This window comes from Heliangelus exortis, chromosome Z, assembly GCF_036169615.1.
Source record: "Heliangelus exortis chromosome Z, bHelExo1.hap1, whole genome shotgun sequence".
Lineage (NCBI taxonomy): Eukaryota > Metazoa > Chordata > Aves > Apodiformes > Trochilidae > Heliangelus > Heliangelus exortis.
Genome location: NC_092454.1, coordinates 66479522 through 66500030, shown reverse-complemented (window position 1 = coordinate 66500030; position 20509 = coordinate 66479522). Strand labels below are relative to the sequence as shown.

Genomic DNA, 20509 nt, shown 5'->3' with positions numbered 1-20509 from the left:
ATCTCCAAATAAAAGTCACACTGCATTAGTAATAGCAATTTATACCCTTTCTCTTCTTTTGTGGTAAATAAGAAACTGATTGAAGTTCTGAATTATGCAGTTCTTAATTTGATAAATCTACAGTCATTCTATGCTCTTGTAGGCAAATTATATTCTGACTAATTGAAATTATTAGTACTATCCTGTGGGGCTTTGATTCAGCATCAATAAAACCATCATCTCCAGAACTGGGCAAAATGGGGCAAAACAAAGACAAGAATCACAGGGGTAAATGGAAATCCTGCTTTTGAGAAGTAATTAAAAATTGGTTTGTCTAGCCTGCAAAGCTAAGGTTTAAATATTCTTGGTAACTCTATAAATACATAAAATTTTTCTCTGTCCTTGAGATACACACATCAAACAGTGTTTGATACACTGACACTCCTTGTGGCACCCAAATAAACTGATACCCCTTGGTGTCATACCAAAGTAATTGCCACGTATTTGATCTTGTTTAGAATACTTTTTCACTAATTCATTCTATGAATCTAGACCTCTACTAATAGCCTGGAAGAATTAAGAGAGACTTCTCTGTCTCCAGTCTTATTCCACGATGATGGCACCAGAGATACCAGCAGGGTGCTGGACACTGCAGTGCACTGAGGAAACACAGAAGCTCGTGCTGGCTGCACCTTGCAACAGGCTCAGCATCTTCAGAGAAAGAAAGGAGAGGGACCATGGGCCTCCAGGTGGGGTGGGCATTGCCCTCTTAATCCCACAAGCTGGCTGTTACAGCAGAGGCCTAAAACACTCCTGAAACGTTTGATGTCCACTCCCTTCTCATGGCATGCTACGTATGTTACAGGCTTTTAATTTTCCCTCCACATTTACTCCAGAACATTAAGTACATTTTGTGGCTTGAAGCACACCAGAACAGACACACATGTGGGTGAGAGGATTGGGTTTTCTTCCCAAACTGACATAGCTTACTCACCCAAAAGCCCTGAGCAAACTTTCCATGCTGGAAGTTGGCATGACTTCTGAACTTTATGCTTAGGGCCCCCTGCTCTCCATAATCTTACCACTAACCTCATTACATGAGTGTCAGCACATCACACATAACCTACTAAAAAATGAAGTCAACAGAATGTCAAAGAGCACAATTTATGTACTTCGCTCAGTCTGTTTAAGCTACTTAAAACACCCTCAAAGAACAGGAGATATCACCCCAAAGAGAGAGACATCATTGTGCAATCTACTATGTTCATATCACACACACAACAAACATTTTGTCACTTCCAGCCATTCACCTCTGACATCTAAGCTTTTAAAATTTTGCACTAGACACTTTAATTAAGCACTTTGGCAACAAAGGCAAACACCACTATCATTTTCCAGGCTATCTTCCACTTAAGATAGCAAAGTCTCTACCTCCCCTTTGGCTAAATTACTATAAATGACAATTGATGTCCACCCACTGATGTTTAAAAGATACTTTACCTCTCTAGTAATATATTAGGAAGAAAAAAACCCTCTCCTATGCAATGATTCCTATATGGGCCACAGAGGTCTCTGCACAGGAATGAAACTCTACACATATTCCCCTGCAATGGATACAAATTGTTCAGTATGATACATCTATCATTTATTTCAAGTTCTACTTAAGGCACCTAGTCACAGTTTTGTTAGTTTTACAGCCTTATCTAAAATGGAAATAATAAACCTCCATATAATTGTGCAATTCAATCTGCCTTTTTCAGTTTTGCAGTTCCAACCAAGCTTGACACGGATGAGGAAGGTGTTTGTTCTGTCTTGATGAAAAAAAATTCCCACAAATTGTTCAAGAACATCGGATTAAGCTAGAGACACAGCTTAATACTCAACGAGGAAAGGGATGCACTATTTGTTCCACAGTTGTCCATTCTGTTCAGACTCCAAACTGGGTTTGCAGCACTGCTATAGCTTGGAGCCAGTCTAAACAGTTGGGGAAGAGGAAAGGAAAATCCAAAGCTGGTGATGGGATGGAGTTATCATGCATATAACACAGAAACAACAAAAGACTCACTTTGCAGAGCTGAAGCCAGCTTATCAGTCTAGCTTATCAGAAGCTTGGATTGTCCACATGCAGGGCAAAAACTTTAATTATTTTTTTATGCCATCACCATAGGACAACATAGCCATAAGATACAACAAAACAAGAAAGATGCAAACCATATCCAGATTTGCTTAACCAGGCCTATGTTACACTTATCTTTCTCCTCTTCCTGTAGCTATTAAAAAAAAAAAATGACTGTTTCAGAAAAGCTTCAGGGGTTCCAAGATTAATTTTGCATTAGGAAATAAATTATTTTTAAATGTTGCATACATACAAATACCTGAAGATCACACTGTGTTACAACACTGCATCCTGACTCCCAGTCCTTAGCCCTTTTGCTGTGGAGTATGATGATACACAGCTCTGCTTCTCTTCCTGCTGAAACTCCATTGCCCAACAGGGAAACAGCACATTTCATTCAATGAAACAAAAACGTTTCAACTAACTCAGCTTTCTATTTCCTTTTCTTTCCACTCCATTTAAATTAGCTAGGCAAGAAACACAATCGATGGACTTTACACTTCAGAGGCAAGACAGGCAAGGTGAGCCAACACCTCTGTAATATACAAAGACAAAACTCCTACAAAAAACAATGACATCCCTGATTCTGCCTGAAAGCTCAGTCCTCAGTAACTCATATTCTTGTGTCATCTTTGTATACATATTACACCTTCCTTGGTGAAGACTTTTCACCCCAAATCACTCATGCCTATTGTTTAAAGGAGATCTCTACATGTATTACATTGACAATGATCTAATAGGTATCTTCAATTTTGCCTAAATGAGCTGCCTGTACACATTCTGCTTTCATTCAATATAAGGTATGGTTTCTCCACTGGCAATTTAGTCATAATCCCAAGTAATTACATCCTCTCACTTTCTGATATACAAAGGTAAGAGCACCTACCCACTGACTTGAAAAGATGCAGTACACAAATCTCACTTCCTCTGAAAGTTTCACTCTGGGAAGCACTGGTGAATGACAATCACAGCATGTTCACTAACTGCATCTGTGTGCATTATTGGAAACAATCCCGCTGAATGTCTGATGTCCTAAGTACATGAAAGTGCAATTTAGAGCCCGGTAGAAAGGGAGAAATACACAGAAACAAAGTAGCTCTCGTAAAGCTTAAACTGAGAAGCACTGTCATCCCTGACCATAGGACTTCCTTCCATATTGAGAACCAAGACCGAAACAGAAGTAGCAATCTCTAGAAGTATCAATCCTACAAGTAGCAAAGAGCAGAGGAGAAAGAGTAGAAAACAAAACTTCAAACTTGCAAAGCTGGTTCTGCAGTGAGGCAAAGAAGAATTAAAGCTAAGCTTACTGGTTAAGAAAAAAGGTCTGAAGTCCTCAGACAAGCCAAGAAGTTTTCTATCGATCCTCTGTGTCTGGGAATCTGTTTATTATTTCACCTGCTGCCTCTCCTACCCAGTCGGCTGGGAACAACAGGGTTTAGAGGGACTTGGTGCCAGGTCCTCAGCCTCAGAGCTGTCACCACACCAGAGCAGAGCCTGTGCTCTGGCTCCCCCCGCTGACAACTTCACAAACGATTCCCCACAGGTCAATGTCTCAAGGGCAGGACAAGAAATAAAATTATTTCAATTTATTCCTGTAAAGAGGCCCAGAAATTCTATCTCTACACGTTTAAGGTGAACACCATGGACACAATAAAATCCCATAAAGTCTAATGCTATTTATTATGGTTACATCAAACCCATTTTTAAACTGGGCAAGATGCATAAAAGCTCTAATCTGAAGAATTAAAAAAAAAAGTATAATTAAGTCAACTTATTAAATCCCTGCCAGAAATTGCAGCTTGAAATAGTCTAGCTAGTATGGCTCCCACAAATTAAAAATTTCTCTAAGTTAACAAAATAGGAGAGAAAATACTTATGTGCTTTTCTTACACTACTGAGAAAAAATCCTTACAAAATGGCTAATATGAAACATAAGCACTGATTACTGAGAAGCACAGTGCTTTAACATATTAAGTATTGGTCAAGAGAAAAAACTGCTTCTGTGAAAATATTTGTAAATTACTAACAAAAGCAACATGCTAAAAGGTTGGTATGTCTCACTACTTAAAACTGTTACAACTGTTAAAATATTAAAACCCTTTAATACATTTACAAAAATAAAACACAGGGGAAAGTTATTTTAGACAACCAAACCAAAAGGACTTTTTGTATGCTACAGCTGAGGTGAATAAAGTGACAATACAGAAAGCTCTGCATTGACAATATGCAGCAAACATTAAATGAATAGATCAAAAATGTAGGCAACAAACATTCCAAGGACTCATTACTGTTATTCACTATATATTCGAGTACAACACTTCAATAAAGCCTGCAAAGAGAAATAAAAAAAGATGGAGTCTATTTCAAGACAGAAACTAATAAAACCAAGCATGATTGTATCACAAACCAAAGCATTTCTAAAGCATTAAGAATTAATTTTAAAAAAAGCATTAAGAATAATTAAAACTAGAAGAGTGACCAAACAACCAACACATTTCATAACTAATAAGTGCTTTCATATGCAATATACTGTATACAGGGATAACAGAAACATCCACAGCTACTTTAGAACAAATGAAATACATTAAGAACACAAATACTTTTGAAGCAAGAAAGACATCAAACATTAATTAATAACATAATTAATACATCCTCCAGTAGCAGTCAGACCTCATCCTCTGTCTGAAAAAGAACAATGAATTAGAATGATACCCAAATCTGAATTCTGCATAGAAATTTCTAACTTGCTTGAAACCTACTCCTCTGAACTACTAGGAGTGGTATAACTTTTTTGAAACCTATATAGAACCCCACAGTTACAATCACATAATTTCCTGTGTAAACTCTACTGTGGATCTCAAGTCCTCAGGAGAAATAAATACATGGGTCATCATAATTTTAAAATACAAATTTAGCCCAGGATAAGGAACTGTACGTCACCTGGATTTCATGAGGGGCTGAGTTACCCATTTCTTCAATCTCCGACGTCCAAAGGAAGTTTTAGTATGATCCAAGACCCAGAGCAGGCTTCCTTTTGTTTTCTTATCAGTCTAAAATTATAAAAAGAGCACAATTACTTTCAAGTGAACTACCAGTGAAAGGCTCTTCACCCTTCACCACACTACTTCAACATTCCATTTAGGCTTTAAGCTATGTATGTTCATTTACTGATCTTATTCATCAATAATGCCTTACATAAAGTACCTCTACCAGTCATAAGATACTTAAGTATGTTTTTCCTTTAGCCAGAAAATATTTTTAGGAAAATTACCGAGATGGCTGCTGGCCTCCTCTTAATTAAATAATGGTAGCACTAAAGGAAATGGCCTGAAGTTGCACCAGAGAAGTTTTAGACCAGATTCTAAGAAGAATTTTTTTACTGAGAATAGAAAGGTTCTGTAACAGGCTGCCCAGGGAGGTAGTGGAGTCACCATCCCTGGAAGTATTTAAAAACTGTGTAGATGAGGCATTTCAGGGCATGCTCTGCTCAGCATGGTGAGACCTGAGGGGTTTTGGCTTGGTTTTTTTTGGGGGGGTGGGAGCATGTGGGAAGTTTTTGATGGTTGGATGCAATGATCTTGGAAGTCTTTTCCAATCATGACAATTCTGTTGATTCTGTAACTTAACAAACTTCACTAGGAACAGTATGTCAAACAGCTGTGAAGATTTCAGCATTTATTAAAAAAATTCTATTTGTCCTTACCTGATTCTGCAAAATTTCAAGATTCTTCATTGTTGTCCCATTAATTGTCATGTATTCAGTTTCACTTGACAACTGTTTAAAATTGCTGGGGAGAGGAATTTTATATGTTATATTTTAAATTCAGGCACAGATGTTGTGACAAAACACTTAAAGTTTCTCACATTAGAAAATTCATTCGCTATGCAATTTTTAAAAATTAAGAAATACCTTATTGCTATCCACTAAATGGTTAATGACATATCTCTTCCTCTGTCCATGATGAAACTGGAAAAGTATGTACTATTGTTAAGACTCCTGCTATGACCACTGTAGGATTAGGCAGGGCTAGGACTAATAAATACTTCAAGAATGGAACAGACTTTTAACACAATCCATCATCAAAACACCAAAATGCATATTCTTATTTTTTACTACCACTACAAGTGTAAGCAGACTGTTAGTGCAATTGTTTAGGAAAATTAAAATAGAGTACATTTAAACTTTTATTTTTAATATGAAATAACTGTGACCAAAATTACTTATTTCTTGACTCCCTTAATGAAAAGGTTGAGATGAATGCAAAGGTTCTGTTGCTTTAGAATCAATGTTAACAAAACAACCATATTAGATGTGTAAGCATGTTAGATATGAAAATTATTTCTGTCTCAGACATACACATGCAGTAGTAGGGACCATGAAGTGAAGTGCAAGATCCTTATTAAATGCTTTTGACAAATCAAGTCATGATTGTCTAGGTTAATCATACTGCTGACTGCCCTTTGCACAAAATCTAGGACACTCTTTTTAGTCTTTGACTTAACAGAATGTCTTGATGGGTTGGATTTAGAATTGCTTTCCTGACTTTCACAGAATTTTTTTCAGTGCTTTCAATTTTAAACACTTTGAAAAAACACTCAAATGCTTAGATTTTTCTGATATGCACACACAGCTGCATTATTGCTGTATTAAAAACAAAAACAGTACTAAAACTTTCAGAAACATTAATATTCACACTGATATGTATTTATGTTGTAAACAGGTGTTTACAACATGCAATTTTTTTCATAAATAATGGTTCAAATTAGAAAAATTAGAAGTATTTTCCAGAAAATTAAAAAAAAAAAAAAAAAAAGATTGAACTGAATACTCTCAAGAAGTTCAATGCTGGAAGTACAGCTGACTCAAAACTACCCATAGTCATGGCTATTCTGCCCTAGTCTGCTATCCCAGCAATAAACAAAGCTGGCCAGTCAAAAAAAAACTTTGGAGGCAAAAGCAGCAGTGCTTTCCAAAGTTCACAATATTATCAACAACAAAACAATATTACCCTTTATCATCTTCAGTCACAGCAGATGCTGGTAAAAATTAAGAAGGTATTATTCCTGCCTGGCTCTCCATCATTATGACCAAAACCAATCCCTTCCCACTCTTCCACAAGCAGCTCTTCTGCACATAGGGTTTACCTCATCTTCAGTTTCCCCATTTGCTGCATTTCAATGTGCCACTGCTCAAGCTGGTGGCCTCTTAAACCCAGCTGGATACAAATCATGCCTGTACATCTCTTCCCAAAAGCAAACTGTATGGTTTTGGTTGTTCCAGTCAACCCCCAATCACCCATAAATGAGTTTCAAGGCTTACTTACTTTTTCTACTGTTTCCCTGCTTCACCTGGCTTCAGAGCACTTAACACAGAGCATATTCTTTCATGAGCAAACTTGCACTTTGTAAAGACAACTAACTGCCCAGCTGCAGAGTATATTTGCTATTCTTTCATATTCAGATGTACTGAAATTGTTCTTACAGCATTAATTCTGTTTTGTATTATCTAGGTGTCTGTTTAATTTACATTACTCAACCTATTATTAATCTGGTTAATGAAAGCTTATAGCATATGAATAATAGCCAAGATCAACTGCATTGTACATATGCCCAACCAACAATTCCAGGTGTCACAGTACACAACATGTTTTGGTTCCACCCCCTCATCTTTCTTCACACTGGGATCAGAATTGAGTATGTATGTGAAAAAAAGAATCATAGGGAATTTAGGGACAAAATGGCATAGGAAGAAGATTGTAAACAAAGATTAAGTCAGTGCTTGTTTTGCAGCAAGGGCGTCAAAATATTGTGAGGAATCCTAACCTGATGCTATCAGCCATCTCTTTCATCAGTCAGAAGGACCCTTCAGAATCACTTCAACTGAATCACAAAGCAATAATTGCTGCTGTAGGTGACAATGGGACCCGAGTTTCAAAGGACAGGTTTATAACTGTCTTAAGTACTTAAGCAGCACACAACACATGATGGAAACAGCTAGTGATTCCACTACTGAGGAGCAAGGCAAGGAAGAATCATGATTATCTGGGCCAAGGAAAATGAAAAGAGGAAAGAAATAGAAGCTTTGAATGTGTGTTTTCACATGCTTAAGAAACCTTTGGGCAATATTCATGAGCAAGAGGTTCCTACTCACAAAATTACTTCAAAATAGAACCACACTTGAGTATAGGGGTACTACAATTGCTTTATGACAGTAAACTACATCCTCAGACATTGACTCCTACATGTTACCCGTGAAATTGGATCTTCTTAGTCACTCTGCATTCTGAGAAGCTTACAGCTAAGGCACTATTTATGCTTTATTCATTACTCTCTCCATGGGAGATGTTATATATAATTCTGTACTCAGTAACCCAGCCTAAGTGAATGCATATTACTCGGATCAGTAGTTTTCAACTACTTTAATTTTGCAAATCTGTAAAAAATTTCCAGTGAAGCTGCAAGGCAATGCACTGAAAGCCTACTAAGCAGCATATTTTCTTTGCTCAATTACCTTTTACAGACCTCTGGAGTCCACGTCTTTGAGATTTCTAAGGGTGAATAAACCACAGAACAAACCTATATATTTAGACCAGAGTTGTAGGAATCCCTATTCATTTTTAAGGGGTAAAAACAAGTGTTTCTCAGAAGCATTAACTTTCTTTAGGTATGGAATACATTTAGCACTATCTAGGTGGCAAAGCACATCAAGCCCAGACTATGTTTTGTATATAGTTAACCAGTTTTAAATTTGCAAGTGAATATAATCAGAACTTCTGATCTGGATCCCTGATGTCACAGGAATCTAGAAAAGTCTAGCTAAACCAGTAACAAAATAAAACAAACCAACACATGCAAAGCAAAACTGAGAAAGACATAACAAAGAACAGGAAAAAAAATGAGAGGACCTGGGAAGAATGAAGAGAAACAAAAGTAACACCCCTCATTTTTATCATGTATTACTTCTATTTCTGTCTTTTTCTTTCACTTGCCTCACCCCAAATGGTGGGTCCCAAACCTTGTTCTACCTAGATGTCTGCATTCTCTCAGCTTGCTTTTAGCCTCAGTTCCAAGTGTCAGGAGTGCAAGAAGTCCCCATTGCTACTCTTCTGTGGCCTCAGATGAGGCAGCAAATCCTTTCCTAAGCACCTCTCCTTAGTGTCTGAAAACGAGGCCTATCCTTTTTCATCCCTTCATGCTCCCAAGGCAGCTTTGACAACTCCCAAAATTATTTCAGTACTCCCTTTCTTAAACTTAAAGCAGGTTGTGTTGTTTTGTATACATTTCTGACATCACCAGCCCCCATGAGATACAAAAGTGTTATGAACAGCATTCTCTGAATTTCTATGACATTTCCTCTGAAAATTCAAAGATATCCACCATTTCAATAACTTACATTTCTACTTCTCTCATAATTTCATCTTGCCAACTTGTTTCCACACCTGTTATAGAGTACATCCAAACATTTCTCCTCTTCTTTAATTTCTTTTTCCTCTCCTCCCCCAGTGCTATGTCAACCCTCCCCTCTCCTCTTCCACATCTGCCTCTGTTTTCTGCCTTCACTGCTGGGAGGTTCTCCAATTCTAAAGCTACTTTCCTCCTTCAGAAAGACACCTGACTCTCCTATTCCCTGCATTTCTTGAAGTTTATCAGTCATTGTTCAAAATCTAAGAACTAATCTCCTTATTCTGTCTCCAATATGCTGGAAAACATGTAAGTAAAATTAAAATACACCAAGACACATTCCCTATGCTACGAAACTGCTATGCCAATTATGATTTTCAAGCAAAAGAGTATTTAAAAACCTCTCCTCAATGTGTACCAACTTCTTGTCAAAAGCCAATAAACGTCTCTCAGTATGTAAAGGTATTAGAATACATTGACTAGATAAGCTTCTATCATTCATTGTTTAATCTGTTTTTACCTGCTACTAGATCTCTAATGCAGTCTAGCCACATCCCAGGGTTCTGCTGTGGCAGACATTATTCTTTCTTTTTTAATATTTTGCTTTAAAATATTGATTGAAAAGCTTAAAAATTGATTTATAAGCTCCATCTAAGTATTAACAAAACATGTTTCCTCTTAGTAATGAGTACCCTTCATCACTCACATGATGTTTCATGATTCTTACTATTAAATTGAGCTGGACTTTTGTTCAGCTGGGAGAAGTGTTCATCTGAAGAAGGCTGAGAGTTATAGTAGGTAGAGGGAATTTTTTGTCATTCTTCCAATGAAATAGGTCTTTCAACCACATCTGTGTCTCTTACATTAATAAACTGAAAACTATCTCACAACTACAACTTCATGCTCACTTACTCATCAGTAAATGCTCACTGACCTGAATTATCCTAGGAATTTTAAGTTGTTTGACAGTGTGATGGAAGTATGTCTCACTATTTCCTGCAGAATTACAGAAGATCCATAAATCTGACATCCTTTGTGTATCAGGATTTTCAGCATTTAGGTAGTACTTCACTGCCATTAGGAAAAATACTGAAGTTTGCTTCAGTATTTCATTCACTATTTCAATATATGTGACACATTAAAAACAGCAGTTAGAGTGCAGTATCAGGCTGTCAAAGCAGTAAAGATTTTAGAAATAACTGCAGTAGAATTCAAGTTCCTGAACAAAGGGACAACGTAACCTCAAAGAAATTATTTTATTTTCTCACAGGATGTCACCAAGATACCAAATAGTTCACTGCCTTTTCTTTCAGATAACCATACATTCACATAGATTCCATTAAAGCAGCCTTCAGTGTGTAAATGTCACCTCTGAGATTTAGTGCTTTTCCTTCCCACTCTCTAATTATACTTGGTTTTTAGATGCAGCTACTACGGATGTGACTGAGTGCTGGTAAATACGCTTTCATGTAATGGTGATTCTCCTCTGCTACTGAATTACTGCTATATAAAGGATGGACTTTGTACTTCCCCTATCTGAAAGAACATCCACCTTATGTGTCATTGCACGTAAGGCACTGTGACAATAGTTATCTATAAGTATGAACAACCAACACGATATATTTCTAAGTTTCCAGTTTGCAGCTAGACTTACTTTTGTTAAATCTTGCCTACTTACAGAACAGAGGAATACTGAGACAATCAAGAGGCTATTTTGCACAGGATCCATGGCAGATAAATATGTCTACTGAGGCATAAAATAAGCCTTAAATGGTCTTTCAAACCAAAGCCACTTAGGATAGAAATCTTTTATACTTGCGTAAGACAGGATAAAAAGATGCTCAAGGGGCAGCATCTTTCCATTTTCATTTGAGCTCACCTGCATAATCCTGTTAGAAATTTTGAGTACTTAATGTGAGAATATCTAACAAACCTAAACTTTTTGACTACTTAAGGGAAGACAAAATTATTTCCATGCTTTTGTGTTTTGCAGTGACTTTGCACAAATGGTGACAATGGTCTACCAGCAATTTTTTCCATTATTATACTCCCACTCTTGGTTACCACTGAGCCAACTCCGGATTTTTCAGAAAGCAGGATGTGTTGAACACCTTTTTTCTTTACAAATGATAACTAGATTCACGAACTCAAACAGACCTCCTGAGTACTGTCTAAACATTACAACACATTACCACGTATACCTGCTACCAAAGCTATAGAAAGAGAAAACCCCTTACATGGTTCTGTCAAAATAAAACATCATAATCAAAGATGAATCACAGCTTTTTTTTTTTTTTTTTTTTTTTTTTTTTTTTTGAGAGCTGTCAAAAGTTCCCCAAATTTTGTTCAGAAAATAAAACTAAGGTTGATCTATGATGGCTTATATTGATTGGCAAATTTTTTAATTCTCCCTCTACTTTTTGCACCTTGTTTGCTTCAATAACACTTGGCAGCAGTACACGGTCATTTACACTAGTGAAAGAAATGCCTAGACATAGCTCATAAATATTTTCATGAAACATTATCAAAAAAAAAAAAACCAAATCACTTGATTCTTTCAGTTCTGATTAGCAGCTTAAAGGGAAGGTATAATTTTTACAAAGACTACATTTATCACTCTAGCAGATGCATTCATTACATTAAGGGAAGCTTGTCTTCTAAAAGTTACAAGGTAACGCTGGTACTTGTCTTGAGTTGCAACTTTATATATAGCAACTTACCTTGGGTTGTAAAGCATCCTTTCCAAATTAAATTCTTTGAGGTATGCAATTACTGCTGCCAGAGAGCAAATAACAGGCTTATCCAAGCCCAGTATTACAGACAGTTTCTGAGGACCTAAAAAACAAATATGTGATTTTCATGTTACTGTTTACTACTTACGTAATTTAGGAAAAGCACGATCTATTTTTCAATTTAATGAAATGGAAATCTTCAATAGGTGTAGTGTTCTATGATCTATATGTCAGTCAACACAAAATGGCATTCCAAAGTCACATTTATGGTTCCAAAGGATGAAGAACATTACAATAATATAAGCACAGTATGAAACATAAAACATCCAACTCCACAGGTTTTTCACCATAAAAATGACTAACTGTTGGCACAGGAAATTTCTAAATATACAAACTAAAATCCGAGTTCTGAAATCTTCATCTCTGCAGGCAACATCTTTGTAAGTTAAAAGGAATGAGCAGGCCTTGGCACGTGTGTTGATGACTTATCTGCCTTGGCCAGTCTACAGAACATGGTTCCATCTTTGTGAGACAGCTATTCACGTTTGGTAATGTTCCTAACAGTGCTCTACTACAGTTCCTGTTCCAGCTGCAATAATAGGAAAATTCACTACATGCTACCACACCATAAAATGCTACTTTTAAAAACTATTTACTTATTTCAGAGATGGTTTTAAAGCTGCTACAACTGACAACATACACAAAAGAAACACTGAAGACACATTTCAGATGTTGAGTAATTTCCCTCAGTTGCTGTATATGTGTGAATTTAAATCTATCTAAGCATACATCTTCAAGCTATGAAAAAAAAAAAAAAGGGATGCTAAGCCCTGCATTCACATCTATTTAAATCATCTTCACTTTCAAGGTTCACCTATTACAAGCTCAAAAAATATCCCAATGAGCAGAAAAAAAGCAGAGGTGGTGGATGGCCTTTATGGATGAACAAGTTGCTCCTGATTAACTCAAATATTAAAAAGGAGGACTATGAGAGGTGGTTGAAGGGATAGGTGACATATAAGGAATACAGAGACATTGTTCAAGCTGCAGGGATGGGGTTAGGAAAGCCAAAGCCCACCTGGAGTTGAGACTAGCACGTTACATTAAGTATAGTAAGAACTTCTAGAGATTCAGCAGTAGCAAAATTAAGACATGGGAAAATGTGGGCCAGATCTGGTGACAAAGACCATGGAAGAGACTGAGGAACTCAGTGTCTTCTTTGTCCTGGTCTTTACTGGTAAGATGTGCCTTGAGGAATCCCAGTCCTTTCAGACCAAGGGGAAATTGTGGAGAAATGAAGATTTCTCTTTAACAAAGGAAGATCAAGTTAGGGAACACTTAAACAAATTGCAGAAGGACATGTGAATGAGACCTGCTGGGGTACATCCACATGTATCCCTTATTTGTGTAAAAGCAAACAGGATGCACGCTTCAAAGACATCCTAAATGACAGACCCATAATACCAGGCATTTCTTTTGCATAAAAATCTGAAAGACATACCTGTAGTATCAGGCACTTCTTTTGCATAAAAATCAGTAACCAGCTGGAAAGCATGGCTGTATTCAAAATGGAGGTTGTCCATTCTTTCTATCCTAATTCTGTCTTCCCGTAACCTGCAAAGAAAAAATAATTGATTTTCAATATTTATGCTCCCTTTATGAACACATAAGTAGGTTACAAAGACATACTTTCTTTCATTTTTCCTTTGTTAAGATCTGAATGGATAAAGAATGAAGAAACAAGTTACTTTGGTGGGTTGAGAGCATTTCTAAGGTAGGTGGGTTTTGAAAAATCTTTTTTCTCTCCATTATAAAAGCACAAACAAATAAAAATGAAGCAGCACAGCAAGGAAGCCCAAAAGAGACTTCAATAGGCTGTCTAGTATACCTGCAAGGTAGATGTTTTCATCAATCATAACAAGTATTTGCCTTATCTGTTCTAAAGATTTAGGATGATTAAACAATGAAGCAATTCTGCTATATCTCCTATATCTATTACCATATGTAATCACCCTTTACCTTTAGAGGCTTTGTTCTATGCCATCGACCTGTTGCCACATTAACCTACTATATCTTTTCCTACATGCAGGAGAAATAAAGCATTCTTGTCCTTTACTCATAACTATTTAAAGATTTTTCTTTTCCCTGTGCTAAAAGACTCAATTTCTCCCTATCTTTTTGCAGTCCAGGTTGTCAAGGATGTTATTAGCAGCACCAGCAAATGTAGCAAACTTACACTGTTCCATCATTGAGCCAAATGAGATCTTTTCCATTAATCCTTCCTGACTGTCAGCAAGTAACAGAATTACAGCACTACAGGATTTTGGCCAGTTTTCCAACTCATGAGAAATCAATCTAACCTGTTTCCTGTGACCCCTGCTTTCCACAGCCTGCTTATGTAAGAGAGTGGCAAAAACTTTTATTCATCAATGTCCACAAGATCAAAATTGCCCAGTATCTGGGCAAGCAGTACACCCAAGATGTTTCGAAATCTGACTCTCATACAAGAGTATGTGTGTGGTGTTTTCAAGATACAATCTTTCTACACTGCTTACTGCTCACCAAAACTAAAACTGGATGCTGCATTAACAATTTAATTTTTATAGCTGTTAACACAGTATTAAACAGATGTGCTGGCTAAGGAACAATACAAAAACCACACACACTACCCCTGAAATCTTTGAGCATAATTATACAGCTACAGAAAAAGCACTGAAGAAGAGTCCAGTAGAAAGCTGCCAGTAAAAGACATATGTAAAACCTATGTGGGTCAAGAGTATCCAGTCTCATAATGCCATAGGCATGAATTAAACAAATATTTGTAGCAGATTGGAATTATGCCAGTGGGAGGGACTGTGTAGGTAGCACACAAAAGAAATTAATCGATACCCTTTTTGCAGGGCTTTTCCATTTCACAGGAAAAAAAACCAAACACAGTTTCTGCATTGCATTGTACATACCCCCATCTGAAAGGATCAATATATGTCAGAGGCTTAACTCTTAAAATTGAGAGTTCTTTTCCTATAATAGGTGCAAAATGAACTGAGTCTTCAGATGTCTGACATTTCTTCACATCTTAGAATGCTCCCTTGCTTACTTCGAGTGACTTAGTTTCAGCTGACTGATGCAGTTTTCAGCCTTTAGACCCTCTGGGGTGCTCCTCAGCTCCAACTCTGCTCAGGCCAAGTAAACATTTTTAAACCAGATGAATTTCTCCAGAAGACAATTAGTCTGTATTCCCCAACTTCTGTAAGCAATCAGCTATTTTCTTCCTCGTGTTTTTAACTTGCTCCAAGCTTCAGTAATAACCCACCTAACACAGCCATCTACTTTGCTAAATTAGCATGCATACCCACTACAACCTTTTGCAAGAATACCACTTCAGCACTGAACTTTTCAAAAAGTGCTGTATAGCTGAGGTTAGCTGAGCACAAGCCTTTGACTCAGTTTTGCAAGAAAAGACAGACCATGTCTTTTCTGTTGACCATGTGAGAGTAGGGACTTAGAGAAATGCTTTTAAACCAGGATTTTATTTTTCATTTCCACTTTTATTTTTTTTAACACCTTCAGAATAGCAGGGTTTTGAAAGGTCTGCAGAACTCATTTTTAGAACCAAAGTCAAAAGAGGAGGGGGTAATTTTGGGGGTAATTCATTGGACGATTTATGCCACACAACATTTATGGTTATCCTTGAAGTAACGGTTAAAATTAATTATTTTCTCTAATATTTTTGTGATTTTCTTTCATTTCATTACAGATTTATCTTTAGCCCAGCTGTCTTGCAGAAATGAGTGAAAGGCTCTGCTAAGTTCCAGATACACAACACATTCAGCATATGAGTTAGAATATATATAACTTGAGTGACTTCCTATAGTAGTACTTTTGTTCATCAACTATATTGATAGGAAATAGTTCAAATTAGTGTTAAAATTCTCAGTTATATCTTGTAGGTATCTTGACATATTTTAATATTTTTATTCTAGATATGACATCAAACAAGTATCTCACAGGTTTTTTATCTGAAAGGATGCATTTGATATCCTGGATAAAGTAAAAAAAAACTGGAAAGTTTTAGGTATCTAGTCAATGTATGGAAAAATCTGAATTTTGATCAAGATTTATGGGAAAAAAATTGATGCAGAATGTTTTCACATCTGTTTTTTGTTGAGCCAGATGACCACCCATAGGCCATTTTTCTGATTATGGCCAGAATGTTGATGCTTTATGTCTCCAGATACCAATTCCTATTTAAATGAGAAGTCAATCCACCATCAACTTTTGTAAACATCATTCTTGTCAGAACATCTACAATTAATACTGTGCAACTCATCCAGTATTTTATTGATATACCTTCCAGTATTTTTGAAAACAAGCAATCCTCATAGTTCTATGACAGTAACAAAGTTAGTCAATAATGCAACTGAATTTTTCAAAGCTTTTTTATTTTCCTTGTATTGGTTCTTCTACAACCACCCTCAACTGGATATTGAGTAAACAGAGATGTTTCAGAGAGTTTCAAACTCTCAACAGTTGGTACAAAAGACCCTGAAGTGCCCCTTACTAAAATTCTCTGCTCTCTAGAAGCACTGGGATTTGATGCAATAGGAGTAATGGAAGTTGCTTGAAGAGCCATCAACAGCCTCAGCTAAGAATAGAAAATCAAAGTGTCCATAAATGGATGCATAAAGGATGGGACGGTAAAATACAAACATTTACACACACAAAACCACTTTCATATATATAATATAATTTCTACGTCCATTCCAACCCATATGATTCTGTTACTACAGAGGGACTTAGCTCTTAGCTGTTGCCCTACTGGGAAAACCAGAAAGATTTACTGATTACCAAGTACTGCAGGAAAAAGATTTAAGAGATCACTAAATTTGAGGGGGGTGAGTATCTTAAGAAGAAGACAAAAAAATTAATGTTATAAGCTAAAATAATGTAAAGCAATGTAAATAAGACTAATTTGCAGAAAGTAACTGAAGATACTAAAAAAAAAAAAAACACAGTATTTTATTGTAAGAACGACCTGGCATGTAAGAACAAAAACTCACTGCTGAAAAGCGGAGCCACTTCATTACTGCTCTACTAGTCACAATTAAACAGGCATAAAGTACATAAAGGCTTCCTGAACAACAAACACATCCAAATTAAGTTTTCTGAAATATCAGGAAACAAACAAAAAAAACCTCCAGAATTTCACCTTCCAGCAACTATACTGCCCTGTCTATTCTGCTTTAGGATTTTTCAAATGAAGGGGTGCATTTCTTTACAAATCTTTACATACACATGACACAAATTCAGAACAACACAGAATATGGGAAAGTAAATCACTGGTCATAAAATTTAGTAAGAAAATTTTATTTCTGGTGCTAAGTACAGATACATAGTCCAAGTAACTGTTATTTAAATTTACTGGTACGCTTTATTCAACAAGGTAATTTCTCTGCACCTTCTCACAACACAACCTGTCACTGTAGAGAAAAAATGTCTCCACTGCCCAGTAAAGCAAAGTGACCTGAATGCATTAATCCTTTCAGAAACCCAAGTGTCATCTTCCTGTATTGACATGTTTACCAGAAATTACATTTCCTTTATTTGCCATTATTGTGTTTCCTTTGTGATACAATTACTTCTAGCTCTGGGGCTCTAGGTTTGAACTTATCTGTGAGAACTGGAGAACAATCATCCTTTTTTGATAAATCTTGGCTTGAAGCTCCAGTAGCTTCTCTGACAAAGCCACGATGACATTTCCAAGCAACTGTTCTTTTGGCACTAAGTACTAACATTTTTCTAAGTACAGATTTTTTTTTCTGCTGCCAAAGCATTTTCCATGTTTACTCTCAACAACCTTCAGGTACCAGAGATAGAGACAATGTTGCTGCAAGGAAAATGGCAGCGCAGTCACCTCCTCTAAGCAGAATAGGAGATAATTGGATAGAAACTCTAACTTGTCAGGTAGTATTGTCTCTCCATTAAAAAACCAAAACACATATACTTTACTTGCAAAACACAAAGCAGTTTGCTGCTGTCTGTAATAACCAAACAGTAATTATTAATATGCATGCTATAAATTTTAAAGGTTTGAAGTTTCCAGCAGAATTAGCAGACTTTTTTTTTTTTTTTTTTTTTTTTTTTTTTTTTTTTTTTTTTTTTTTTTTTTTAAGTTAAGATAGATGATTTCACTGTGGTTCCTGTCACAGTTAAGCAAACTCCAGATGCATGCACTCCTGGAACACAAAGCACTTACCAGCTAACAGTTACCAGAACTTTCTTCTGAAAGACACCACTAACCTGACATGATCCATAGAGCTTATAACAACCTTTTAGTATGACACAGAACAACAGGATAAACTGCTGCAACCCATCAGAGCAACTCAGTGTCCCAGCATGAAAAAGAAATATCCTGAAAGGAGGAAATGTTTTGATCATTGTTACTTAGGATCAAGTTAGCCATAATTCTGTCTGGGGGGGTGAGGAAGGACAGGTAATTTAAAAACCAGTGCAAGTACATCCAGAACCCCAGACAATCCAGTTACAAAGATCAAGAATGCACAAGTGGCAGAAATGAATGAATCTCCACCTTCACACTATATACAGCCTAAATTCAGATGTGGAAGACACCTCTCTATGTCCCTTTTTCCCAACCTAGCTGACAGGCCATGAAACAATTAAGCACCACATTGTGCTTCAGGGATCAACTCCTGTGCTCTTTTTCCTTAAAAAATTGCTTCCTCCCTCTACATTGCCCAAGTTTTTGCAGTTCCCTACCTGCCTACATCAGTGCAGCTACTGTTATGGTACCACTCTCTCCACCCCATCCTGGCTATTTATTCCCACTGCTTCTGCTGTAATGACTGCAGAGCTTTTCTGACCCTGCACCAAGCACTTGGAGCACATATGACAGAAGAAATTTGTGGTTGGAGGAAATAAAAAGCTTTCTAGCTGGTTTAATGGCTCAGCAACATCGAAATGAAAAGACAGTGATGGTGACAGAACCAACCACTGCTTGTAAGGGAAATTGTGGCAAAAGTTTGCCACCAGAAAGCTTTAGGTGCACTGGCTATTATCTAAGGTCTGTATCACAGTCCTTTTCCAGGACCAGAAGCTGTATTTCACTGTTTGCAGTTGGACAGCAACAAGAGTTGTCCCTTGGAAACTTTTCACTGCCTGACCTTCTTCTCCTTCCCCCCTTCAAGTTTCCCTGATTTCTTTGCTTAACAAATTGATTTTGAATATCAGCAGTAATCCCAGTGAGCAGACTGGAGCACCTATCCTGCCTCTAAAGCTGCAGAAATCACTGAGAGACCTCTGGAGGTCATGTTGTGCAGCCACAGACACAGAAGCTACACCCTGAACTCCCACAGAGAACAGCACAGGACAAGAGCACATCTATTCACCAGTACTGCTGCACACTCAAAGAAAACAGCAGCATGAAAAGCAAAACTGCACTGTACTGAAACCACGATGAGGTGCTGACTGCCAAAATTTCACAGTACGTGACACTCACTGGAAACATGTAGAGAACTGCTGTTCTCTGGAAAGCACAACAAAACTGATATTTAGGGAGAAGAGATTTAACTTAGAGAAGCAATCTCGGGGTCAAAATTAAGAGTCTCATCTATACAACCATTTGGAAAAGAAAGCAGGGATGTAATCCAGGAATTATATCATCATTTTAATCTGCTTTTGATGTGTTTTCCCTGGAAGCCAGCTATAGCCCATCTTGAAATATTTATTTATACGAAGATTATGCCCTATTGCAGAACAGTGTTGAATCTGCTCATATAAAGAAATATTTTAGATTCCATATTTGACCATAAAACTTACAGCAACCACTTACCAGAATTTTAAATTATCTTTTAGTACAGTGATAACTGACTCTCAAAATTCCTCTAAATTACCATGCCATTTTACCAAAAGGGACCTGTAAATGAACGCCTACACCACCAGACAACAGGACGGCAGACAGAAAAATTGAGCTCTGTGTTATATATCATTTAGCTACCTATATTAAAACCTTCTCTTGTATCATTAAAAAAACAACAGCCCTTCAAGTCCTTTGCTAATGCCAACAATGAATCAAATAACAAGAAGAGAGTGACTGCAGCCAAAAAATCCTGGACAGGCAGAGTGAAGGAAAAGATAACAGAACAACCGTGAAATAAAATTAAGTCTTGAAACTCAAATACAAATATGTATAGTGCATTTTGGACTGCCACCTTGTTCTAAACAGTAGTCTTTCTAATACCCACCTCACAACTCCACACCTCCT

The 20509-nt window shown here is 36.9% G+C and overlaps 1 protein-coding gene across 2 annotated transcripts in view; it reads right to left on the bottom strand.

Annotated features, from left to right (window-relative positions):
- The window catches only part of MSH3 (mutS homolog 3), a 109298-nt gene that overhangs the window by 62036 nt on the left and 26753 nt on the right, over positions 1-20509 (bottom strand). For both annotated transcript variants that reach the window (XM_071731343.1, XM_071731342.1), the window contains 4 exons: positions 13730-13842; positions 12217-12331; positions 5799-5883; positions 5036-5145 (listed from right to left, as the gene is read on the bottom strand). In XM_071731343.1, coding sequence (XP_071587444.1) covers positions 5036-5145; positions 5799-5883; positions 12217-12331; positions 13730-13842 — 423 coding nt within the window. The remainder of the gene's footprint in view (positions 1-5035; positions 5146-5798; positions 5884-12216; positions 12332-13729; positions 13843-20509) is intronic.